Source organism: Oncorhynchus mykiss, chromosome 30 (genome assembly GCF_013265735.2).
Source record: "Oncorhynchus mykiss isolate Arlee chromosome 30, USDA_OmykA_1.1, whole genome shotgun sequence".
NCBI classification, from domain to species: domain Eukaryota; kingdom Metazoa; phylum Chordata; class Actinopteri; order Salmoniformes; family Salmonidae; genus Oncorhynchus; species Oncorhynchus mykiss.
Genome location: NC_050570.1, coordinates 33506604 through 33534473, shown reverse-complemented (window position 1 = coordinate 33534473; position 27870 = coordinate 33506604). Strand labels below are relative to the sequence as shown.

The 27870-nt window shown below is 44.1% G+C and overlaps 1 protein-coding gene across 11 annotated transcripts in view; it reads right to left on the bottom strand.

The window, feature by feature from the left end:
* Positions 1-27870, bottom strand: part of LOC110521738 (CMP-N-acetylneuraminate-beta-1,4-galactoside alpha-2,3-sialyltransferase) — a 123697-nt gene that overhangs the window by 23308 nt on the left and 72519 nt on the right. For 5 of the 11 annotated variants that reach the window (XM_021599558.2, XM_021599560.2, XM_021599559.2 and 2 more), the window contains 3 exons: positions 24014-24160; positions 18700-18846; positions 3309-3868 (listed from right to left, as the gene is read on the bottom strand). In XM_021599558.2, coding sequence (XP_021455233.2) covers positions 3764-3868; positions 18700-18846; positions 24014-24160 — 399 coding nt within the window. In that variant the 3' untranslated portion in view covers positions 3309-3763. Of the gene's footprint in view, positions 1-3308; positions 3869-10084; positions 11152-11360; positions 13637-14807; positions 14850-18699; positions 18847-24013; positions 24161-27870 lie in introns of those variants that run through there. The other 6 variants (XR_002473192.2, XR_002473195.2, XR_002473201.2 and 3 more) reach the window with 6 other exon arrangements.

The window sequence follows — 27870 nt, the reverse complement described above, 5'->3', positions numbered from 1 at the left end:
CCTTGGGCCGGTTTACATGGCACCAGCCTTGCGCTCGGTTTCTCCGGTTCGCCTGCATAGTCCAGTGCGGGCTATTCCACCTCGCCGCACTGGCAGGGCGACCGTGAGCATTCAACCAGGTAAGGTTGGGCAGGCTCGGTGCTCAAGAGCTCCAGTGCGCCTGCACGGTCCGGTTTTTCCAGTACCACCTCCACACCCCAGCCCTCCGGTAGCAGCTCCCCGCACCAGGCTTCCTGTGCGTGTCCTCGGCCCAGTACCACCAGTGCCAGCACCACGCATCAGGCCTACAGTGCGCCTCGCCTGTCCAGCGCTGCCAGAGCCTCCCTTCTCTTCAGCGCTGTCGGAGTCTCCCGCCTGTTTAGCGCTGTTAGAGCCTGCCTTCTCTACAGCGCTGCCGGAGTCTCCCGCCTGTTCAGAACTGCCAGTTAGCATAGAGCTGCCAGTTAGCATAGAGCTGCCAGTTAGCATAGAGCTGCCAGTTAGCATAGAGCTGCCAGTTAGCAAGGAGCTGCCAGTCTGCAAGGAGCTGCCAGTCTGCAAGGAGCTGCCAGTCTGCATAGAGCTGCCAGTCTGCATGGAGCTGCCAGTCTGCAAGGAGCCGCCAGAGCTGCCAGTCTGCAGGATGCCGCCAAAGCTGCCAGTCTGCAAGGAGCCGCCAGAGCTGCCAGTCTGCAAGGAGCCGCCAGAGCTGCCAGTCAGCATGGAGCAGCCAGGGCCGCCAGTCAGTATGGAGCAGCCAGGGCCGCCAGTCAGCATGGAGCAGCCAGGGCCGCCAGTCAGCATGGAGCAGCCAGGGCCGCCAGTCAGCATGGAGCAGCCAGTCAGCATGGAGCAGCCAGTCAGCATGGAGCAGCCAGAGCAGCCAGTCAGCATGGAGCAGCCAGAGCTGCCAGTCAGCATGGAGCAGCCAGTCAGCATGGAGCAGCCAGAGCTGCCAGTCAGCATGGAGCAGCCAGTCAGCATGGAGCAGCCAGAGCTGTCAGTCATCATGGAGCAGCCAGAGCAGTCTGCCAGCATGGAGCAGCCAGAGCTGTCAGTCAGCATGGAGCAGCCAGAGCAGCCAGTCTGTGTCGACCAGTCTCTTCCAGATCTGCCAGTCGTCCAGACTCTTCCAGATCTGCCAGTCGTCCAGACTCTTCCAGATCTGCCAGTCGTCCAGACTCTTCCAGATCTGCCAGTCGACCAGACTCTTCCAGATCTGCCAGTCGACCAGACTCTTCCAGATCTGCCCGTCATCCAGACTCTTCCAGATCTGCCAGTCGTCCAGACTCTTCCAGATCTGCCAGTCGTCCAGACTCTTCCAGATCTGCCAGTCGTCCAGACTCTTCCAGATCTGCCAGTCGTCCAGACTCTTCCAGATCTGCCAGTCGTCCAGACTCTTCCAGATCTGCCAGTCGACCAGACTCTTCCAGATCTGCCAGTCGACCAGACTCTTCCAGATCTGCCAGTCGACCAGACTCTTCCAGATCTGCCAGTCGACCAGACTCTTCCAGATCTGCCAGTCGACCAGACTCTTCCAGATCTGCCAGTCGACCAGACTCTTCCAGATCTGCCAGTCGACCAGATTCTCCTGGATCCGCCAGTCAGCCAGGATCTTCCAGAACCGCCAGCCAGCCAGGATCTGCCGGATCCAACCACCTGCCTGAGCTTCCTCTCAGTGCTGAGCTTCTTCTCAGTGCTGAGCTTCCTCTCAGGGCTGAGCTACCCATCTGTCCCGAGTTACCTCTGTCCCGAGCTGTCCCTCTGTCCCATGTTATCATTGTGGTGGGTAACCTATTTAGGGACGTTTAGGAGGGGGATTAAAACTGTCATGGAGTGGGGTCCACGTCCAGCGCCAGAGCCGCCACCGCGGACAGATGCCCACCCAGACCCTCCCCTATAGGTTCAGGTTTTGCGGCCGGAGTCCGCACCTTGGGGGGGGGGTACTGTCACGCCCTGACCATAGTTTACTTTGTATTTTCTATGTTTTGATTGGTCAGGGTGTGATCTGGGTGGGCATTCTATGTTGGATGTCTTGTTTGTCTATTTCTATGTCTGGCCTGATATGGTTCTCAATCAGAGGCAGGTGTTAGTCATTGTCTCTGATTGGGAACCATATTTAGGTAGCCTGGGTTTCACTGTGTGTTTGTGGGTGATTGTTCCTGTCTATGTGTTTTTCACCAGATAGGCTGTTTAGGTTTTCGTTACGTTTATTGTTTTTGTAGTGTTTGTGTTTAGTGTGGTTTTTTCATTAAACATGAATCGCAATCTACACGCTGCATTTTGGTCCGACTCTCCTTCTCACGAAGAAAACCGTTACACTCTGCTTCCTGATACAGTAGAACAGAATACGTATGCGCATTATTTGCTACCCCGGCGTCAACCATCCTATAATGACGAAGCCCAGATAAAGAGGGCACCGCAGCCATTACGAGATATGAAAATAAATAACAGTTTACGAACAGTAACAGCAGTTTCTGCGATGCGTATGTAGTGACGGAATATATTCAAGTATACTGTATGAGCAGAGGTATGCACTTCTTCCTCCTCCAAAGATATTCTCGGTCCATCTTTTCATAATACTGCATTGAGTCAGCAGTTTTAAGTTCCTCGGTGTCCACATCACTTGTCATGGACCACCAACACCACCCCTCTTGTCAGCGTCTGTAATTCCTAAGGCGACTGAAGAAATTTGGCATGTCACCCCGGGTCCTCTCCAAATACTACCGATGCACCATCGAGAGTGCCCTGACCGGTTGCATTACGGCCTGGTACAGGAATCGCTCCATTCACGCCCACAAGGCCCTCCAGCGAGTGATGAAGACGGCCCACCACATCACTGGGACCGTGCTCCGACCCATCTAGGACATCTACTCGAAACGGTGCCTGAGGAAAGCTCCAAGCATCATCAAGGACCTCGCACACAAGTTGTTTACTCCCTTACCGTCAGGCAGACGGTATCGGAGCATGAGGTCTGATACCAACAGGCTCAGTGACAATTTGTATCTACCAGCCATCAGACTACTGAACACTTGAACTTGACTGACCACCTTCTCTGATTCTCGTTACCTTGGCACACCTTAGCGCGCGCACACACACACACACACACACACACACATGCACACACACACACACATGCACACACAGGCACACACACATAACAGATGCTGCTTCCAGACATATTGTGATTGCTAAATACTGCACAATTTAAACACTTGCCCCCAAATCCCCTCTTGCCCAAAACCCACAGATTAATACTGGACTATAAATTGTGCCTTCCTGTATTATAGTTATACAAAAAAAAGATTATATTCAACTGAGCCAATTACTTTATGTTCATATTCTTATCATTTATTATTTCTTATTGTTGTTGCATTGTCGAGAAAGAACTTGCAAGTAAGCATTTAGTTGGACGGTGTATACCATGTTTATCCCATACATATGACTAATAAAACTTCAAACTATTGTCACACTGCAGCAAATCATAAAATAGAACAGAATAACTCCGCGTTCAACAGAGTTCAAGTTCCCTTTGTTCTAGAGTATTCTAGAGTGTTGTGTATCTCTCCAATAAAGTCCAGTGAAGATGCCATCTACCACAGTTATCTTCCGTCAGAGATATAGGAACGCTTCAGAACCCTTCACCAGCCTTCTGTCCTGACAACAGTATGCCTCAGCCAGCGGTGAAGGTTAGTTTGAGGGGAACAGAGCAGGACGTCACAATGCTGTCCCTGTGTTTCTCCTCCATATCTCTCTGCGATCTGGGATTGGCTGGATGTTGTCATCAGCACCCCGAGCCACAGATCCCATGGGTCAAGTCCTGTATAACCCCGGCCTTCACCAGCTTAATCAGGAACTCCTTTTCTTTAGAAATGTTATGAGTCCAGGACTGTGAACAGGAGACAGGGAGGGAGGGGAGGAGAGGATAGGTGGGGAGAGAGGGAGGATGGAGAGACAGAAAGGACAGGGGGGTAGAGGACAGGAGATGCAGAGGAAACAATTAGGTACTTTACAGGGGATGGAGGTAAAAAGTAACATTCTTTGAAAATGGAGGCAGGGAGGATGACAAAGCTGTTGCGTCCACATACTATTACTTTACTTTCAACTTTTGATCACAGAGATTTTCTCAGTGGAGGCAAAGGCGAGAGGTACAATAGAAGACCGAAAGTAAACAGACCATTGAGGTTGACAGGGACACTATTGTGTCTTTTTAAAAAGAGCTTTCTACACTTACGGAGCTGCCCCTTAAATACAGCGGATGAGAGAGAGAGACAACACCACATGACTGTACAATGTGGTTCACCAATGGCTAAACCATTTTTTTACCGTGGGCTGTTGGATGCAAAAGATAAGAGAGAGAAAGAGAACTGATTTATTATTATGGCTCCACGAGCTAAATACGAAAACCATTCACTGCTCAAAACAGCAACGTCCATAGTGAAAGATCTGATGGAGATGCCGGTACATGACGGTAAATGATGATGGGAAAACTAGTGTCATTGCAGGCATGTTCAAAACCTTTTACTAACCACGACCACATCCTTTACAGGCACAACCTATCCCATACTTGCCTCTACTGAAACCAGTATAGCTGTTATCAAACAGTTGAAAGGCAATATCTATTGTGTGTCTGGTCTAAAACATCACCCTTTTGGGTTCCGTGTAGAACTCTCTGTAGAAAGGGTTTTACATGGAACCCAAAATGGTTCTACCTGGAAACAAAAGGGATCTACTGGGAACCAAAAGGCCTAAGAATCCCTTTCGGTTCAAGATATTACCTTTTTTTCTAATAACGCAGTGAATCCTTTAGGTATCATTAGAAAGAGCATATGATAAGTGTTTGAACAGTCTTAGCTGTTCAGTACATAGCTGTGTGTGTTTGCTCCATTCAGAGGCAGGATAGCCTGTTGGACCGAGCGGTTCTACTGGCACAGACCCAAAGGTCTTTGAGTGTGAGGCCCAGCGTTCATCTTGGAATGACAGCTTCACACGGGCCCTGGGTCACCCACAGAGAGAATAATGTACTACCACAGCTCTCATTATACATGGCAGGGGGGTGGGAGTGGTGCTGAGATGGTTTTGTGCCACTGCAAACTAAAACACAAGTTGACACAAGGAGAGTGCACACTGACATCTGGTTCAAAACAAATCAAATTGTATTGGTTACATGCACCAAATTTAACTGGTGTAAACTTTACATGGAAATGCAGAACACAAAAATAAAAATATTTGCTACATAAAAAAAGAAATAGTAACACAATTAAAACAATAACGAGGTAATATACAAGGAGTACCAGTATTGAGTCAATGGGCAGGGGTACTAGGTAGTTAATAGAGGTAATAGCGAGAAATGTTCAAGAAACTGAAGATCTTGTACAACGCTGAGTTGAAAAGAAAAAGCCATATCTCAGACTGGCCAATGAAAATATAATATTAAGATGGGCAAAAGAACACAGACACTGGACAGAGGAACTCTGCCTAGAAGCCCAGCATCCCGGAGTCGCCTCTTCACTGTTGACGTTGAGACTGGTGTTTTGCGGGGACTATTTAATGAAGCTGCCAGTTGAGGACTTATGAGGAGCCTGTTTCTCAAACTAGACACTCTAATGTACTTGTCCTCTTGCTCAGTTGTACACCGGGGCCTCCCACTCCTCTTTCTATTCTGGTTACAGCCAGTTTGCACTGTTCTGTGAAGGGAGTAGTACACAACGTTGTACGAGATCTTCCGTTTCTTGGCAATTTCACGCATTGGAATAGCCTTCATTTCTCGGAACAAGAATAGACTGATCAGTTTCAGAAAGTTATTTGTTTTTGGCCATTTTGAGCCTGTAATCGAACCTACAAATACTAATGCTTCAGACACTTAACTAGTCTAAAGATGGCCAGTTTTATTGCTTCTTTAATCAGTACAACAACTTTCAGCTGTGCTAACATAATTGAAAAAGGGTTTTGTAATGATCAATTAGCCTTTTAAAATTATAAACTTGGATTAGCTAACACAACATGCCATTGGAACACAGGAGTGATGGTTGCTGATAATGGGCCTCTGTCCGCCTATGTAGATATTCCATAAAAATGTGGCCGTTTCCAGCTACAATAGTAATTTACAGCATTAACAGTGTCTACACTGTATTTCTGATCAATTTGATATTATTTTAATGGACAAAAAACATTTGAACGGTAATGTACATGTAGGTAGGGGTAAAAGTGACTAGGCAATCAGGATATATAATAAACAGACTAGCAGCAGCGTATGTGAAGATTGTGAAAGTGGGTCTATAAGTGGCATCAATATGCAAGTGTGTGTGTGTGTGTGTGTGTGTGTGTGTGTTTGTGTGTGTGTGGAGTGTTAGTGTAGTGGGAATGTGTGGGTAGAGTCTAGTGAGTGTGCATAGAGCCAGTGCAGGGGTGTCAGTGCAAAACAATTAAGATAAAGAATTAAATAATAAAGGGGATCAATGTAAATAGTCCAGGTAACCATTTGATTAACAGTTCATAAGTCTTATGGCTTGGGGTTACAAGCTGTTCAGGTACCTTTTGGTCCCAGACTTGGTGCTCCGGTATCGCTTGCCATGCGGTAGCAGAGAGAACAGTCTATGACTTGAGTGGCTGGAGTATTTGACCATTTTTAGGGCCTTGCTCTGACACTGCCTGGTATAGAGGTCCTGGCATTGTCGTGCCCTCATCATGACTGTGTTGGTGTGTTTGGATGATGATAGGTCCTTAGTGATGTGGACACTCCACTACAGCCCCTTCGATGTGAATGGGGGCGTGTTCAGCCCTCCATTTCTTGTAGTCCACGAAAAGCTTATTTGTCTTGCCCATATTGAGGGAGTGGTCTGCCAGGTTTCTGACCTCCTTGCTGTAGGCTGTTTCATTAGCCTCAGTGATCAGGCCTATCACTGTCGTGTTGTCGGCAAACTTAATGACGGTGTTGGAGTCATGCACGGCCACGCAGTTTGGGTGTACAGGGACTACACGAGGGGAATCAGCACGCACCCCTGAAGGGCCCCCCTCACCAACTAGGGGCGGCCCGTCAGGAAGTACAGGATACAGTTGCAGAATGAGATGTTCAGTCCCAGGTTCCTTAGCTTAGCGATGAGCTTGGAGGGCACTATGTTGTTGAATGCTGAGCTGTAATCAATGAACAGCATTCTCACGTATGTGTTGATTTTGTCCAGGAGGGAAAGGGCAATGTGGAGTGCAATAGAGATTGCGTCATCTGTTGGGGCGGTATGCGAATTTCAGTGGGTCCAGGGTTTCTGGGATGATGATGTTGATGTGAGCCATGACTAGCCTTATAAAGCATTTCATGGCTACAGAAGTGAATGCTATGGGGCAGTAGTCATTTAGACAGGTTACCTTGGCATTCTAAAGGCACAGGGACTATGGTGATTTGCTTAAAAAAATGTAGGTAAACTACATGACCAAAAGTATGTGGACAACTGCCCATAGAACATCTCATTCCAAAGTCATGGGTGTTAATATGGAACTGGTCCCTCCCCTTTGCAGTTATAACAGCCTCCACTCTATTGGGAAGACTTTCCACTAGATGTTGGAACATTGCTGCAGGGACTCACTTCCATTCAGCCACAAGCGCATTAGTGAGATCGGGCACTGATGTTGGGGCGATTAGGCCTAGCTCGCAGTTGGCATTCCAATTAATTCCAAAGGTGTTCGATGGGGTTGAGGTCAGGGCTTTGTGCAAGCCAGTCAAGTTCTTCCACTACGATCTCGACAAACCATTTCTGTATGGACCTCGCTTTGTGCACAGGGGCATTGTCCTGCTGAAACAGGAAAGGGCCTTCCCCAAACTGTTGCCACAAAGTTGGAAGCACAGAATCATCTAGAATGTCATTGTATGCTGTAGCGTTAAGATTTCCCTCCACCAAACCCAGATTCGTCCGTCCGACTGCCAGATGGTAGAGCATGATTCATCACTCCAGAGAACGCTTTTTCTACAACTCCAGTCCAATTGGCAGCTAGCTTTATAACCACTCAAGCTGACGCTTGGCATTGCACATGGTGATCTTAGGCTGCGGCTGCTCGGCCATGGAAACCCATTTTATTCAGCTCCCGATGAACAGTTATTGTGCTGACTTTGCTTCCAGAAGAAGTTTGGAACTTGGTAGTGAGTGTTGCAACCGAGGACAGACAAGTTTTAAGCACTACATGCTTCAGCACTCTGCGGTCCTGTTCTGTGAGCTTATATGGACTACCACTTCACAGCTGAGCCGTTGTTGCTCCTAGACATTTCGACTTCACAAGAACAGCACTTACAGTTGACTGGGGCAGCTCTAGCAAGGCAGACATTTGACGAACTGACTTGTTGGAAAGGTGGCATCCTATAACGGTGCCATTTTGAAAAATTAACTGAGCTATTCAATAATGCCATTCTACTACAAATGTTTGTCTATGGTGGTTGCATGGCCATGTGCTTGGTTTTATAGACTTGTCAGCAACAAGTGTGGATGAAATAGCCGAATCCACTAATTCAAAGGGATGTTCACATACACTATATATACAAAAAAAAGCTGGTCAGCGCATACTCCGAGTACGTATCCTGGTAATCCATCTGGCCCTGTGTCCTTGTGAATGTTAACCTGTTTAAAGGTCTCACTCACAACGGTTACGGGGAGTATGATCATACAATTGTCCTGAACAGCTGGGGTTCTCACACATGCTTCAGTGTTGTTTGTCTCGAAGCGAGCATAGAAGGCATTTAACTCATCTGGTAGCCTCCCATCACTGGGCAGCTCTCAGATGGGTTTCCCTTTGTAGTCTGTGATAGTTTGCAAGCCCTGCTATATCCGACGAGCATCAGAGCCGGTGTAGAAGGATTCGATCTTAGTCCTGAATTGATGCTTTGCCTGTTTGATGGATTGTCCAAAGGCGTAGCGGGATTTCTTATTAGAGTCCGGATTAGTAGTTGCGGAGTTGTGTGTGTGTTTGTGTGCTGAAGATGATTGCATGTCAGCCATGGAGGGACCAGAGCAGCCACTCTGGGCTCTGACATCTCTCAGTAAAGAGTGATTTATGACCAGGCAGTGTTCTGTGTACTTAACCAGCAGATCAGATGGCCCCTGTAGACACAGGGACTTGTGTCTGTCTGTGTCCTTAGTGTCGGTCAGTGTCCCTATTTCCCATAGTGCACTACTTTTTTTTATAGGGCTATGGTCTAGAGTTGTGCACTATTAAGGGAATAGGGTGCCATTTGGGACACACTCACTGTGGTGCTTGTGGTAGTGTCTCATCTTTTGAACTCAGCACCCACAGGCTCCTATACACTTGACTTTCTTTACACATCCTACTTCATATCCTACTCCACATCTCGCCTCTCATGTGGTGGTGGGAATTGGGAAGTAAAATGATGAATATAAGAGAGTAACCACGAGACTCTTGGGTATTAAATAATGACAGAAAGGTTTGTGTAAACTTCCACTGGGGAGAAGTAAACTATCAAAGCTAAACAGACAGGATGTTGGTGGGCAGGGGAGACAGGGACACACGCTTAGCAGGGAATGCTAACACATAATCACCGGCTGGCTGTAAGGTTCATAGCTGTGGACTTTGAGTAGGCAGATGGATGGGTGGATGTTACTGGTATGTTCCAGTAACTAAGGGTTCAGAGAACAGCCGATACCACAGCAACACAGTCAGTGACCTGTTTGACTCATCATCAAAGCGATCCCCCGCAACCTTGTATTTTTGTCTCTTTCAGATCAACCTAACTCTTTCATAAGGTGACCCTTTCACAACTTTACCCTTTCACAACCTAACTCTTTCAGAACCTAACCTTGTCAACACACTTAGAAATAAAGGTACTATCTAGAACTTAAAAGTATACTTCCGCTGTCCCCGTAGGAGAACCATTTAAATAAACATTTTTGGTTTCAGGTAGGACCCTTTCCACAAAAGGGTTCTCCTATGGGAACCACCAAAGATGCCTTTTGGAACCCTTTTTGGAACCCTTCTGCACTGAGGGATTCTAAAGTGAAAAAGAGTAGCACTAACTGGCGGTGGACTCCAATAGAGGTGCTGCTTTAACATGTTGGTACAACTGTCCTCTGGTAGAAGGCAGATAATGACAAGTAGGAGACAGATGTACAGAACACACTTTATTCCACATTCAAGACAGACAGGCACACACACACACAGAGATAGGAATTGGACTGATGGTAGTAGTGAAAGGGATAGTGGTAGGAAAAGACAAGAGAGAAAGAATCAGACAATGTACAACTGTTATAGCTACAAAGGCAGTAATAACAATGTATTGTAATGCTACCGTAGTAATAGCAGTGCTAATAACTGCATCATTGTAAAGTGGCAAGCAATATATTGGCTAATAGCACACAATGAACAGAACAGGCTACAGGATGTACAAAGTAATAGCAGTAGCATGAGCAGTACTAGTACGTTAGCAATATTGGCTACACAGAGAGGCTAGTAGGACCCAGTTAATGTAGCACACAATATGACAGTATACATGTACAGTAGCACACTAGGTTAGGCTAGTAGTATGGGACAGTATATACAGAGGCAGGATAGCATGCTAGGCTGATAGACCACAGGCTCTTGGACAGGGCAGACAACGTAAAAGCTATACAGTTAGCACGCAAGGCTAATAGATAGCATTAGCATGCAAGGATGTTAACGTGTAGACAATAACAAGGCCATGGGGGCAGGCATCTTGGGAGAGGCCAGGACGTGATGATGTTATAGGCCGGCCATCTTGGGTGAGTGTGAGACACAATAGGCTGGCAGCCATCTTGGCTCATGGAGTGTAATGGGGAAAGATTTTACCTCATAGCCTGAACATGAAAAAAGTATGTACCCCTGAACTATGCCATAAGGGCCAGATAAGCAGGACTAGTGTGGCTAGTACACAGGCCTGAGATAGTAACATTTAACCCTCAAATTAATAAGCACACAGTAATTACACAGTAGTTACACAGTCCCAAGGGACTATTATATACAGAGGCAGAATATGCACATGAACCCTAAAGTCCACTTACATGGTCAGTGACACACTAACACATGGTTGCACAGTCCAGGGTGGAGGCTTGTCCTCGGTAGGAAGGATCCAGTGGTGAGTTTTGTTGAGGTGGTGCAAAGTTCTTCTGACCTGTTGTCTCTCTGCACCCCAGCAGTAAAAGGCTACAAAGTTTGTCCCTTCAGTATCAGAGATAGGGAGAAGGTTTGAATGGTTAATGTCTGAGGATTTAATGATACAGGTTAGAGGGTTTTGTACATAAAGGCTGCAGGTATAAATTACACACTTCAGGAATGAATCACTGGAACCTAGGATAAGATAATGATCTTTAGAGTCTTCTATAAATGGGCGGTAGGTAGACTGGCGGGTAGGAGCATTGGTTAGGTACCTCGAAAGGTTGCTGGATCGAGTCCCCGAGCCAACATGGCAAAAATGTGTTGTTCTGCCCTTGAGCAAGGCAGTTAACCTTTGTCGGTTTACTGCTGAGGTAGGCTACCATCCCCTGCCTCAGCTTGACCCCATTGTGCAGTGGCAGAGACCACTTCACACCTCTGAGTTAGGGACCAGTTTGCTAGGGTAAGGACACAAAAAAAACAGAGGCAGTGGGAGAACCTATTTAAGTAAGTAAATACATTTTGAAAAATTTTAAAACAGTAATAGTAGTAGGCTACTTTGTAGGCTAACTAAACTGAGCTGCTAGCTAGCTAACTTTACACACTGTTTAGCTAAGTTAATTAAATGTAATCAGTTAGCTAACTTTCTTTTCACTACCTACCTTGATGTAATCATTGTAAATTAAAAAGACAGTCTCCAAAAGCATTTGTAGAAAACAGCCATGGAATTATTGACAAGTGTTACTCCCCTTTTCCGGGACGGCTAAAAAGCCCTCCCCAGCGCCCTTCCTTCGGCAAATCAGATGACGCGTCCATTCTGCTCCTCCCTTCCTATAGGCAGAAACTTAAACATGAAGTATCCATGGTAAGGACTGGTCAACGTTGGTCTGACTAATCAGAATCTATGCTTCAAGATTGAATGTTGATATGTTCTGAGTTGCCTTTGAGAATAACATTGACGTATACACTGACTCAGTGACTGAGTTTATCAGATCAAATCAAATCAAGCTTTATGTTTTTTTGCCAACCGAGGCAAGGAAACCTCTCGAACCAGCTAAGGTGTGGAAGCCCGACGAGCCAGCTGAGGCACCCCTGGTTCCTACAGCAGCGGCACCCGGGCCCGACATCACCAACAAAACAGAAAACAAAAACCTCCCTGATGCTTCAAATATTGGTGTCAGCATTCTGTAAGGACAGACGCTAGAGACGAGAAGCAAGTACAGGGAGAGAACATTTAATGAAACACGGACAGGAATAGAATACGGACAGAGTCTGGGCAGGGGGAAACAAAATAACAATAATGCTGACACAGGGGAACTGAGGAACAGACAGATATAGAGGGGCCAGGTGTCCAGGTGTGTCCAATGTGTGCTGATGTGCGTAATGATGGTGACAGGTGCGTGTAATGACAGGAAGCCTGGCACCAGAGAGGAGGAGCGGGAGCAGGCGTAACACAATGACACAAACCGAACAACTAAAAAGCACCCTAAGGAAAAGAAAAGCTAAAAAGATGTGTCCACAGTCCACATATGTCCAGCGTTTCGGTCTCCCTCAGGTTCTCTAGCAGGCTATTCCAGAAGCATAATAACTAAAGGCTGCCTCTCCATGCCTCTTGGTCCTAGGCTTTGGGATAGTTAAAAGGCCAGTGACAGAGGACCTGAGGGACCTACTGGTTACATAACTTAAAAGCAAGTCTGACAAGTACTGGGGTGCACAATCATGGATTGTTTTAAAAAACAATAGAAGAATCTTGAAATGTATTATAAAACTCACAGGCAGCCAGTGTTCATAGAGGAAGTACATAGAGGATGTTGTTCCCACTGTGACGTATAAAACTTATCCAAATGAAATACATTATTGGCAGCGTTCGGACAAAACTAAAAGTGTAAACCACTGCAAATAACCATTGCAAGGTGACTGGGAACATGGACGAGTACAAACAGTCCAGCTATGCCCTCCGTAAGGCAATAGAACAGTCACAATTCAATGGCTCAGACACGAGATGTATATGGCAGGGAGTCCAGACAATCATGGATTATAAATGGAAAACCAGCCACGTCGCTGACACCGACTCCTTGCTCCCGGACAAGCTAAATATCTTCTTCACCCGCTTCAAGGACAACAAAGTGTCCCCGGCATGGGCCAACACCGGTCATGAGGAATGTGAGCTCTCGTTCTACGTGGCTGACATGAGTAAGACATTTAAGTGTGTTAACCCTCGCAAGGCTGCCAGCCCAGACTGCATCCATAGCCGTGTCCTCAGAGCATGTGCAGAGTGTTTAAAGACATATTGAAGCTCTCCCTATAAGTCTGTTGTCCCCAATTGCTTCAAGATGTCCACCATTGTTCCTGTACCCAAGAAAGTGAAGGTAACTGAAGTAAATGATTATCGCTCAGTAGTACTCACATCTGTCATCATGAAGTGCTTTGAGAGGGTAGTTAAAGATCATATCACCTCCACCTTACCGGACACACTAGACCCACAACAATTTGCATACCACACCAACAGATCCACAGATGATGCAATCACCATGGCACTGCCCTATCACATCTGGAAAAGAGAAATATATATGTAAGATTGGTGTTAATTGACTACAGCTCAGCCTTCAACACCATAGTGCCCTCCAAGCTGATCACGAAGCTCAGGACCCTGGGTCTGAACCCCAGCCCTGTGCAACTGGGTCCTGGACTTCCTGACAGGCCGACCCCAGGTGGGGAAGGTAGGCAACAACATCTCCACTACATTGATCCTCAACACGGGGACCCCACAAAGGTGCGTGATCAGCCCTGTCCATGACTGCGTGGCCATGCACGCTTCCAACTCAATCATCAAGTTTGCAGACGACACATCAATGGTAGTCCTGATTACCAACAACGACGACACCGCCTACAGAGAGGAGGTGAGGGCCCTAGTGGAGTGGTACCAGGAAAATAATCTCTCTCTCAACGTCAACAAAATGAAGGAGCTGATCGTGGAATTCAGGAGGCAGCAGAGGGAGCACGCTCCCATCCATATCGACGGGGCCGCAATAGAGAGAGTTAAAAGCTTCAAGTTCCTCGCCGTGTACATCACTGACAACCGGAAATGGTCCATCCCTGTTCAACCTCACTCTTTAATCTCAGGAGGCTGAAGAAATTTGGCTTGGCCCCTTCTACAGATGCACCACTGAATGCATCCTGTCGGACTGTATCAACGCCTGGTACGGCAACTGCACCATCCGCAACAGCAGGGCTCTCCAGAGGGTGGTGCGGTCAGCCCAACGCATCACTGGGGGCACACTGCCTGCCCTCCAGAACATCTACAGGCTGTGGCCCGAGTCAGCTAGAGACCACTAGCTGGCCTGCGCCCAGTAGCCTGCCCTGAACTTTGGTCATTTTTACTAGCCAGCTACCAACCGGTACTTAACCCTGCACCTTAGAGACTGCTGCCCTATGTGAATAATGTAGTCATTGAGCACTGGTCACTATAATAATGTTTACATACTGTTTTACCCACTTCATATTGTCGTGTCTTTCCTATCATTAACTGAAGACTGATAGTTTTTATCAAAGATTCTCTGTAATTAGTTACTACGCGATCAACTGATTAATCACATAACTAATTAACTAGGAAGTCAGGGCACCAAAGACAAATATTCAGATTACAAAGTTATAATTTCCTAAAATGTTCAGGTATTTTATCTGATCAATTAGTCTTCGAATTAATGAATTATTTACTTTACCTCACGTTAGTCTCATTCCAAACGTCGTAAATGGTTGGTTATCTGCACAAACACAGTCTTCACTATGAGTCATCCATACATCAATTGTCTTAAATCATTTATTTATTACTAACTAAGTAATTCACAGAAATGCATAAACAAACAAACAAGGTAAATGTAATGATAGGAGAATGTGCCCTAGTGGGCTAAACCGGCAAGGCGGCTTGTTAGACAAAGGGGGAAGTGGGGGTCGACTAAGAAGTCACTACAAAGTTATAATTTTAACAATTGAAATGCTAATCCTTTGCACATGAACACTCACTCATTCGGGAACAATTGCAATCAATATATATATTTATGCTCAGTGTGTCGTCTTGATCGCTGGTGAAAAGTTCATTTCTTTTGTAGAATTGTCCGTCTCTCTCCCTCTCTCTCACGGTTGTGGTTAGAGGGGATTGTATAGAATGGATGTTTCGGCGGTTGTTGTTCTTCGCGTTCAATGATACCGAATTCCTAGCTGCAGACTAGTAATTAATATCAAAGACTTGTTCTTATTCTGTCGGTATCGATAGTCTAAGAGTTTAATCACGTGGTATGGTTAAAAGATTCAGCAATGGTCTACAACCTTTGTCCTCCCAATGGAGAAAAACATGGTCTGCAACCTTTAGCCATCTCGTAATTGAGGTAAGCTCGGTCTGCTGATAATTTCTCAAAGTTGGGTTTTATTCGGAATGGCAGAAAAGGAGCTGTCCCAGGAGGCCATAAGCATTTTGCTACACCCACAATAACATCGGCAAAATATACTGTATGTACGTGACCAATAACATTTTATTTGATTAGGAAGACGATGGAATTCCAACTCCAGCTGTCAGTAAAGGGAGAGTGTAGGCTACTGGATAGGCTAGGTAACTTTCTGGGAGGACATTATGAAAAGATTCTCATGTTCCAGTCCCTAGAGGGAAAGACAGAGAGATAATAGCAACATAATATTCAGTGCTGTCTAATTTGAGTATAACAAAGCCTGTTTCTTTGTGATGTTTTCTGTCGTCAGATATGTACATCAATGAAAACCTGTGTTCGCAGATGTGTAAGCCCACAGCACCTATATTAGCACGTTATACACATTGTATACGTTATATTACTCACAATGTATCAACCTATTACAACTGGAGCAGGTCAACCCTGCTGGAGGTCTGCATCAGCCCAGCAATAACACACCGGATTCAACTTATCAACCCTAATGAGGTGATAATCAAGTGTGCTATTGCTGGGCTGAAACAGAAGTCTGCTCACTCAGTAGATCAGGGACCAGTGGAGCAAGGTTTGCCACCGTTGGTATTGATTTTTTTTCTCTCACCTGAAATTATTCTTTAGTAATAATAGCCTACTTGTTACTACTCAATTATTTATTGTTGTTGATACCTAGATGTCTAATCTTTAAATGTGAGTTAATTTATTTGTATTTATTTTGTAGTGATGAAGAGTTGATTCTTTGAAGAGAATTGTTTAAAGCTGCAATATGTAACTTTTTGGGCGACCCGACCAACTTCACATAGAAGAGTGAGTTATAGAAGAGGTAGATGTATTCTATGTGCACAGTTTCTATGCTTCCCTTTCATAGGTTTTGTATTTGAGTCTTTTACTTTCAGTTTTGTACACCAGCTTCAAACAGCTGAAAATACAATATTTTTGGTTATTGAAAGGATATTTCACAGTGGTGGTACAATTCAGATGGTACAATTCTCTTCACTATATATTGTTTGTTTTGTCACAAACTGAAATTAGAATATTAGCATCCAGAAAATGGCAGAGCGATTTCTGCATATTGCACCTTTAAACTTGTAAATATATATATATTTTTACTATTATTCAAAATGAACTGGTGTCAATGTTGGTTAATAACATATCACAATCCTGTAATAAAGAGAGGAAGGGGTTCTGTCTCTAATGTGTCTGTTTCTGTGTTGTATTCACAAATGAACATTTCCTTTTTGTCTAGTTATAAGAGCTCCAATCTGTTTTATTTGATCGTCAATCTGTCTCAGTATATCTGAATCCCATTTAGAAGTTTATCATATGGCATGCATCGCCATAGCAGCCATAGGCCTGTAGCACTCAGAGAACAGCTAAACTCACACATTGTTTACATGTTGAGCTATATGTTCTCAATTTAAAATTATACCAGTAGACAATGTATATGAGGCAAACCATATACCAGATTTTGTACATTCCTTTGAAGTGCTGACATATGAAATTGTCTAGTGAAATTCAAGCCTTGTAATTTAGGTACAGTATGAAAAGAAGATGTCAACAATTAGTCTACAGGAGATGAGCATTACAGGTAACATATTATGAGGTTCATTTAATTCATTTCAGCAATGTTGCTTGCAAAAAGGAAGTAGTTGTTTCCATAGCAGATAGATCAGGGGTAATTGAACTCTTACCCTACGAGCCTGCAGGTTTTCTGTTCTACTTTATAATTAATTGCATCCACCTGGTGTCCCAGGTCACCCTGTATAAGCTAGATACTCGGTCACAGCTAAACCTTTAGATCAATAATATGCTGTTTTTATTAAAATGTTGTTATAATAGTGAGAGAAATTAAACTAGCTATTAGCTAACGGTAGCTAGCTAGTTATACCTTACAAGGTTAGCTGACTTTTCTCAAAACAAAACTCATTGTAGCTAGCTACATCTTGTCCCTCATGCTAGCCTGCACAGTCAAATTTCCCTCCAGAAATGTACAAATGACATTTATATGGCCAGCATTTGAGACCATTTATCCCCTCTTGCTGCAGCTTTAGCTCATCTTGAATAACAGTGAAATGCTGTGAAAACCAGTGTGCTGCAAATGTTCTAGAATGTTTTGTCACCAATGCTTGTTAGTTAAAAACATTTTGTCCACTTGTACATTTGCTCCTACAGCACTAAACTGGTGAGCACCTTTCGATCTCCGCCAAGCAAGGCATTTGATTGGTTTGACGTGTTGTGAGGTGTCAGTGATTTACACTGGATTCACGCTCATCTTTATCTGATTTCTGCCATAAAACTTCCCCAGGCTTCCCGTACTAGGGAAGCGTGGTTTGCCACGAGGCTAACCTAACTCTGGCTTTCACAACCTAACTTAGGAGACTAACACCTCAGCTCACACAAGTTTGCGCCTGCGTCCTAAATGGCAGCCAATTCCCAATGGACCCTGGTCAAAAGTAGTACACTATATAGGCACTATAGGGAATAGGGTGCCATTTGTTACGCAGGTGAGTAAGTGCATGGAAAGCAGATCTGAGGCGTTCTAGATATAGCCAAACATACACCTGTTCACTACACAGTAAAGTCTCTAGAAAGAACTCAGGTTTAATTGGAAATAAGTTTACAATTACCGTGCCAATTATGGTTCAAATATTCAGGTAAATTTGTCTGTAAATTTCCCTCTTGTTTTACAAGATATTTATAAATGCTTTTCTTAATGAAGTTATTTTGACCATGGCACCAAACTAAGCCATTAGTTCTTCTCACTTTGATGCTGTGTGGAATGTGTGCATGTGTGTGTGTGAACATGTAGTTGAGAGGTGAGTTGCTGGGTGAGGATGATACAACCATCATCCATAGTTAACTATCAGACTGACAACATACATTACACATGCCCCTCTTTCAGATTCCATTATTTCAACAGGACTGCTAGAAATCTTAACAAACCTTCTGCTATACAGTAGGTCAGTGTGACCTCATGGTCAGATGAATGCATTGTATACAAAATAGATTACATATTTATTTTCATGTTTCCATGATGTATGTAAGCGTGTGTGTGTGTGTTTGTGTGTGTGTGTCAAGGCCCCACTGTGACCCTTTAAGGGGTCGACAGAGAATACGTAGACGGGGCAAATGGCTATTGTCAGTGTCAGGTCACTTGTACCTGTTTGATGGCCACCATCCTGATCTTCTCATAGTAGTGTAGGGGAGCGTGGGGGGTACTCATGTCATAACCAAATCCAGCGACGGCTACCTCATCACAGTTATGGAGGGCCATTGTTATGGCAACAGTCCCCAGTGTCGGAATATTCTGGAAAACACAGAAGAGAAGACAAATGTTCCCTGAAACAAGACAGTGAGCAAAGTTGACTACTGGAACTACTGGAGGATAGCCAATAGCACATGGGGTAACAAAGAAGAAATGTAAAAAGGTTACCAAACAGAAGTAATGAAACTATTTGAAAGACTTTAGTCACAGCTGAGTCAAGATTTGAAAAGATGGCGCCGACAGACATGGTCGTCCAGTTCCTAGCTCCTAGCCAACTTTGCAGTATTTCATTTTTTTTGTGTGTTATTTCTTAAATTATTTGCTCAGAACATTTATTGCATTATTACCTACAGCCAAAAAAACTTTTAGATATTAGATTTCCCGGTCACCATAATTTCAACCATAAATTAGACTTTCCTGAACTGGCTCCTTTGTTCGTACCTCCCATTTACACTCATCACAGGGGCTGTTCCAAGACGCCCTCAAAGCAGAAGAGGAATACGGAGTGGGCTTTAATTTGCAAACCATCCACTGCCTCCAAGTATATTACTCACTAAGGTTTAGTCCATGGACAATAAAGTAGACAAGCTCAGGACGAGGATCTCCTTCCAGAGAGACATTAGGGACAGTAACATCTGTTTCACGGAATCATGGCTCTCTCCGGATATGCTGTCCCCATCCATACAGCCAGGTGGGTTCTCCGTAACATTCCTTGAACAGTAAAAAATAACTCTCAGGGAAAGAGAAAATCAGAGGTGTATGGTGCATGCTTAGCCCCCTCCTGTACTCTATTGTTCACCCATGACTGTGTGGCCAAGCATGTCTCCAGCTCAAGCATCAAGTTTGCAGATGACAGTTGGTAGTCCTGGATACCAACAACAACGAGACAGGCTACAGGAAGAAGGGGAGGGCACTGGCGGACTTCAGGAGACAGCAGAGAGAGCACGTCCACATCCACAGGGCCGCAGTGGAGAGGGTGAAAAGCTTCAAGTTCCTCGGCGTGCACATCAGTGACAACCTGAAATGGTCCATCCATGCAAAAAGTGTGGTGAATAAGGTGCAATAGCACCTCTAAAAGCTCAGGAGACTGAAGGAATTTGGCTTGGCATCTAAGACCCTCACAAACTTCTAAAGATGTACCATTGAGAGCATCCTGTTGGGCTGTATCAATGCCTGATACGGCAACTGCACCTTCTGAAACGTTTGGGCTCTCCAGAGGGTGGTGCGGTCAGCCCAACGCATCACCGGGGCACGCTGTCTGCCCTTAAGGTCATCTGCAGCATCTGGTGTCACAGGAAGGCCAATAAGATCATCAAAGACCTCAGCCAGCCGAGACACTAACTGTTCACCCCACTACCATCTAGAAGGGAGACAATTCAGGTGCATCAAAGCTGGAACCAAGAGACTGAAAATCAGCTTCTATCTCCAGGCCATCAGAGTGTTAAATAGTCACCACTAACCGGCCTCCGCCCAGTAACCTGCCCTGAACTTTGGTCATTGTTACTAGCCGGCTACCACCCGGTACACTACCCTGCACTTTAGAGACTGATGCACTATGTACAGTTGAAGTCGGAAGTTTACCTACACTTAGGTTGGAGTCATTCAAACTCGTTTGTCTACAACTCCACAGATTTCTTGTTAATCAAGTTGGTTAGGACATCTACTGTACTTTGTGCATAACACAAGAAATGTTTCCAACAATTATTTACAGCCAGATTATTTCACTTATAATTCACTGTATCACAATTCCAGTGGGTCAGAAGTTTACATACACTAAGTTGACTGTGCCTTTAAACAGCTTGAAAATTCAAAAAAATTATGTCATGGCTTTAGAAGCTTCTGATAGGCTAATTGACATAATTTGAGTCAATTGGAAGTGAACCTGTGGAGGTATTTCAAGGCCTACCTTAAAACTCTGTGCCTTTTGCTTGACATCATGGGAAAATCAAAAGAAATATGCCAAAATCTCAGAAAAAAAATTGTAGACCTCCACAAGACCAAACGCCTGACGGTACCACGTTCCTCTGAACAAACAATAGTAGGCAAGTATAAACACCATGGGACCACGCAGCCGTCATACCGCTCAGGAAGGAGACGCGTTCTGTCTCCTAGAGATGAACGTACTTTGGTGCAAAAAGTGCAAATCAATCCCAGAATAACAGCAAAGGAACTTGTGAAGATGCTGGAGGAAACAGGTACAAGAGTTTCTATATCCACAGTGAAACAAGTCCTATATCGACATAACCTGAATGGCCGCTCAGCAAGGAAGAAGCCACTGCTCCAAAACCGCCATAAAAAAGCCAGACTACGGTTTGCAACTGCACATGGGAACAAAGATCATACTTTTTGGAAAAATGTCCTCTGGTCTGATGAAACAAAAATAGAACTGTTTGGCCATAATGACCATCGTTATATTTGGAGGAAAAAGGGGAGGCTTGCAAGCTGAAGAACACTATCCCAACCGTGAAGCACGGGGGTGGCAGCATCATGTTGTGGGGGTGCTTTGCTGCATGAGAAACTGGTGCATTTCACAAAATAAATGGCATCATGAGGCAGGAAAATTATGTGGATATATTGATGCAACATCTCAAGACATCAGTCAGGAAGTTAAAGCATGGTCGCAAATGGATCTTCCAAATGGACAATGACCCCAAGCATACTTCCAAAGTTGTGGCAAAATGGCTTAAGGACAACAAAGTCAAGGTATTGGAGTGGCCATCACAAAGCCCTTACCTCAATCCAATAGAACATTTGTGGGCAGAACTGGAAAAGCGTGTGCGAGCAAGGAGGCCTACAAACCTGACTCAGTTACACCAGCTCTGTCAGGAGGAATGGGCCTTAATTCACCCAACTTATTGTGGGAAGCTTATGGAAGGCTACTCGAAACGTTTGACCCAAGTTAAACCATTTAAAGGCAATGTTACCAAATAATAATTGAGTGTATGTAAACTTCTGACCCACTGGGAATGTGATGAAAGAAATAAAAGCTGAAATAAATAATTATCTACACTACTTTTCTGACATTTCACATTCTTAAAATAAAGTGGTGACCCTAACTGACCTAAGACAGGGAATTTTTACTACGATTAAATGTCATGAATTGTGAACAACTGAGAAGTTATTCCTTTTCAAGGTGTATATAAACTTCTGACTTCAACTGTACATAGTCATTGAACACTGGTCACTTTAATAATGTTTATGTAACGCAGGTCAACTAATGTTGAATACTTATCGTTACTAGTGAAATTCCAGTAACCAATCATATCATACTATATTGCTATGTTTAAGTTGACAGCTATTACAAATCAGCTGTCAGAAGCTGCATGACGAGCAGTTTATTTTGAGCCAATCAAAACTCAATATTCTCTTTGTCCCTCTCCTAACCTCACGTTATACACCATTCGGCACCAACATGCTGAAAAAAGAGCTAGAACATGAAGAGTTACCTCCATTCCATGGAAGAAAAACGAAGTTTCAAATCTTTGAGAAGTTGTATAAAACTGAACTAAAAAGAGCAAACTGGATCGGGGTGGTAGGTAGCCCAGTGGTTAGAGCATTGGACTAGTAACTGAACGGTTGCAAGATCAAATCCCAGAGCTGACATGGTAAAAATCTGTCGTTCTGCCCCTGAACAAGGCAGTTAACCCACTGTTCCTAGGCTGTCATTGGAAAAAAATAATGTGTTCTTAACTGACTTGCCTAGTTAAATAAAGGTAAAATAAAACACGTTAACACTCACTTATCTATACAAATGTGCTGTGAAGGGATTGAGGGAAAGATTGACGCCAGGATTTGGTGAGTTTTCAGAAGGACAACGAGCTGCTAGCGATTAGGCTAGCTAAGCTATTGCTAGCATTTTGTGCGCGATCATACTGAACCAAGCATACGCACAAGCCGTTAACATTTAGGCTAGCTCAGCCATCGATCAATTGAAATAAAACACTAGTGATCATGTAATCATGCATGGTGAACTATTTTAGTTTTCATACTGTTATAAAATGTGATGTGAACTAGTATGTGAACTAGTATCTTAATCCATTTTCGTACACTTATGTCATAGATTACTTTATAAGAAATTCCGTGTAGATGTAAGCACTAGTACTTTTCATTTGCCCGGGCTAGTCTATTGTTCAGTCCACATGACTGCCTGGTGCTGGAGTTGAAGTGTAAAGAATTTTGACTAAGTTTTCTTTTCTTTTTCCTGTAATAGATTGAAGCTAAGCACTGAATTAATGGTTATATGAAAGGTACTCATGGTATATATATGTGTCACATGTTAAATCCATTTCAGTGTAGATGAAGGGGAGGAAACAGGTTAAAGAAGGATGTGTAAGCCTTGAGAAAATGGAGACATCATTGTGCATGTGTGCCATTCAGAGGGTGAATGGGCAAGACAAAATATTTAAGTGCCTTTGAACGGGGTATGGTAGTAGGTACCAGGCACACCAGTTTGAGTGTGTCAAGAACTGCAACGCTGCTGAGTTTTTCACGCTCAACAGTTTCCCGTGTGTATCAGTAATGGTCCACCAACCAAAGGACATCCAGCCAAATTAGACACAACTGTTGTAGGCATTGGAGTCAACATGGGCCAGCATCCCAGTGGAACGGTTTTGGCGCCTTGTAGTCCATGCCTTTGACGAATCGAGGCCTACAGTCCTTGCTCCATCCATGGCTCGGAGCCATGCCTATATAGGTGTGGATGTTGCAACAGGGAAGCGCATCTTCTTTAGACGCTATGGCAAAGCTACTGATTGATAAGAAGGGCCAACCAACTCTAGCCTCCACATCTCCATCCCAGGTCTACTAGGTGTGGACATTACGAGGATGTTACTAAAAGCTACTACTATCGGGCACCTGGAGGGTCAGCTGTGTGTCTACAGTGTGTTAGGGTAGTATGTTAGAGCTGACCTGGTCTGCTGTGTGTCAGGGCTGACCTGTCCTGATAGGAGCAGACACACAGACAAGGAGAGAACATGAACCAGTGCAGCCCAGCCCAGCCATTAACGCATGCTTATGTGTGAAACAGCTGAGGGGGTTTTTCTTTATATTTCATTTCTTAGAATGTAATTTAACTACCTTGAGTATCCTGGTAACACATATTCTGCAAGCTATTTATGTAAATGACTAGTTGTTAGCTGTATAAAACCAGGGACTGATTATTGCGGTTGATGGCATTATGTTTCGATCAGTTAGTTTCCCAGTCTCTCACCCCTCTCCCCATCTGTCCCTTGTTGTGTGGCAGGCCAATGAACCTGAAGGCAGCCTCCTGGATGAAGTAAGGGTTGAGGATCCTCATCTCACTGGGCTCCCTGGGGACATGATGGGCCACAGACTTCCAGAACCCATCTGTACTATGCTACGTGAGAGAGAGTGAGAGAGAGAGAAAGAGAGGGAGGGAGAGAGATGGAGAGAGGGAGAGAAAGTGGAAGAAAGGTTAGTTTGAATAATAGCATTAAAAATGGTAAAAACAAATTTAGACATCAGTAATACATTTACCACTTGCTATAACAATGTGATGTCTCTCTGTTGGTGATCTCCAACAGCACAAGTCATCCAGCCCAGAGTACCTCAACATCTCTTCTCATCAGACCTGGGTTCAAATACTAATTTAAATCATTTCAAATACTTTGAGCTTTTGATTTAGCCTGCTTGGAATGCCAGATGGGCAAGATTTGACATTTTTCCAACTATTCTATTGGTTCATTAAGTCAGCCAAGCAAAATCAAACACAGACGATGTATTTGAAATGATTTCAGTTTCATATTTGAACCAAGGTCTGCTTCTCATGTTCTTCTGCCTCATGATTAGTTATTCATTCTTCTCTTCAGCTGAGAAACTGTCAAAGTGAGAGCTGATGCTTAGCTGTTGGTCAGTGAATTTTAACACACGTCACCTGTACAAATAAACCAGAGTGCTTCCTTTGATATTTCCAAATAAAGAGTGACTAAAATATGGCCAAGTGGCTTTGAGGTGGTTTGGCTGTGTGCCCAGGACAAGCCCAGACACAACCCACCTCTCTGTCAGACCAGTTCTGAATAAAGGGCCTTTCTGATTCTGATGGGGCAACAACATCACAGCAAGGGACACATAAAGCCAGGCCCAGGGACACAGTCCCCCCTCCCCTAGGTAAACCAAAAACATATGGTCTCAGGTTTCACCTGATTGTTCAGAGGGTGAAAAGTGATGGAAGGTGACACCTACTATTGAGTATTGCCTTTATTTGATTTATGATGAAGTATATTGTCCATGGTCTTGTTCAGATTCAACATGCCAAAATCAACAGAATATACCCAATGCTTTTTTATGTAAAACCTGTCACATGTCAGTCACACAGACAGAGTTCCAGGTCCTGTAGCAAGATCCCAAGCTAGGTCTGATGGGCAGGGAGGAGAGCCCAAAAGTTCCAGGTCGTAACCTAGCCTACTGTGGTGAGAGGAGGTCCAGGAAATCAGGTCTTATTTTTCTCTGGGGAGGCCACTCTACTGCACTAAGCATGCTGTATATACTTCACAGAGGTGTTCCAGATAACCTCAGACCGGTTTAGTCACGTGGGGTTTCTTTTATGGGCTAAGAGTTTATAAAAAGCAGGTAAAGAACACCTCACAGCACAGGCTGTGTATCATCTGTGTTTCCTTTTGTAAATAATATATGTGTGAAATTTGTTTTGATTTAGAATGGATCATTATCCCGCAACTGTCTCGAAACAGGGACTGGGGAAAAAAATGTAATCTATGCAAATAGCGAATGGAGGACACTTTTCCCGTGGTTAATGTTCATGACAGCCAGGTAGGCTATACTGCTGTTGTAAAGAGAAGCAAAGTATCAAGAAAGTATGCCTAGCCTATAGAAAGCTGATGGGATCCTTCTCTTTTTAATAGAGGCTATCAAAACAGCTTTCTCACGTAATTGCATAGGCTATAGAAATGTTGCTCAACATGATTTGATTTTTGATCGCATTTGCATTGATGTCAGAGTGGTTCGAGGGACAATAGAGTGCTGAGTACCAGGCAGTTAGCAAGCTTGGTAGGCTACTAATGACCATCAGGAGCATCAGAGTTAGGAGAAGCCTCGTTACGGTGACTAAACGGTCCTGTGGAATTTTACTGAGGTCATGACTAGTGACTGCTGGTGTGGCTGTAATATGGTCACCGTAACAGCCCTATCTGTGTATCTGTTGGGTCGGTATACAAATTGTAGTTGGTCAAGGAAGTCGGGTAAGGTGGAGGTGTGATCTGATTTGCCAAAGGGTGGAGCAGGCAAGGGTCTTGTAGCCTTCCCAGAAGGGAGAGTAACAATGTGTAGCACGGGATAGGTGTTGGTAGATTTTCGGGAGCGTTTGCCTCAGATTTCCTTTATTAAAGACCCCAGCTACAATAAATGCGGCCTCAGGATATGTAGTTTCCAGTTTGCACAAAGTCCAGTGTAGTGCCTTATGAGCCATTGCGGTGTCGGCTTGGGGGAGAAATATACAGGGCAGTGACAATAGCCAAAGAAAATGATCTTGGGACTTAATGCTGTCTGCATTTGATGGTGAGTTATTCCAGATTGGGAGAACAAAAGGACTTGAATTCCTGTACATTACCACAATCACACCATGAGATGTTAATCATGAGACATACCTCCCACCTTAGTTTTTTCCAAAGAGTTCTTTCTTCCTGTCAGCGCGATGTAAAGAGAACTTTGTTGGCTGTATGGATGGGGACAATATATACGGAGAGAGCCTTGATTCCGTAAAACAGAGCATGTTACAGTCCCTTATGTCTCACTGAAAGGAGATCCTAGCCCTGAGCTCATCTACTTTATTGTCCAGGGGGCTGAATGTTTTAGCGAGTAATATACTCGGTAGCGGTGGATGGTTTGCTCGCAGCCTGACTAGAACTCCTCCCTCTGGTGGAGTGTCTGGGATGAATGGGGCTGCCTCGGGAAATCCAAACAAAAGATGCAGGTTAGGGAAGTCATTTCTCGTCAAATTTCTGGTGAGTGACGCCGATCAAATGTTTGGTTGTAGGAAATTATACTAGAAACTTTCTGAGCAAATAATGTAAGTCATAACACCAATAAAGCGAAATACTGCAAAGTTGCCGGGGAGATAGAAACAGGGTGACCGTGTCTGTCGGCGCCATCTTGTCTGAACTGAGGACATACAACCACAACTTGCTCTATAAATGCTTTGCATAAGTACTTGGGATAAATACATTTTGAAATGAATGTCTTTAGTGAAGGCCACTACTTCATAGGCTGTATTGCGGTGTTAGTTATATAATTGTGCGATACCTAGGCCTTCATAAAAAGGCAACACATTTTTTTGTATATGTAAAGACAATATTAAATCAAGAATAGTCTAATGGGTGACAATATTAGCCTATAACTTGTGAATGATATATTATCGCTTGTGTATGATGCCCAGCTTAAGGCAAGAAACAGCGCATGCCTTTTTGCTGCGAATTCAAATCATACTCGCACTCGTATATATGCCTATATGTTTTGCTAAGTTTTATATCACAACTAAAGTGGCCAAATAACTTAAGATTAAGCACATTCATCTGCTTTACAACTGGTGTAGAGCCTAATAATTAAGCATTATATGCATAATTGCATTTGCGATTACTTTTGAGAATAGTGTTTTCCCGCTAATTGATTGCATTTTGGAACATTCGTGCTTATACAGCGGTTCTTCTTTTAAAAGTTGCGTCGTACTGCAGCACAGCTTGCGGACTGCCGCATAATTCTATGGTACGTTATTTAAGTGTCAGCCATTGTTGCACTTAATGATAGTTAGTGCTAATTTGACCACCAGAGGGCATCTTTGAGAAGCATTTGACAGTTTTTAATATTGGCTGAACTAGACAATTTAAACACTTTTTTGTAAGAACATAGTATATGGAATTGATTTTAAGAAATGTAGCTTAATTTGATTCATAATATGTTATTTCTATTCCAAGAAAAATGATAAACGAAACCCTCAGAGTTTCCATTAGGAAAATATGTCGCTGTACAACATGACCGGTCAGGAGAAGGCTACTAAGAGCAAAATAATCTTAACATTTCCACACCCTAATTGTAGGC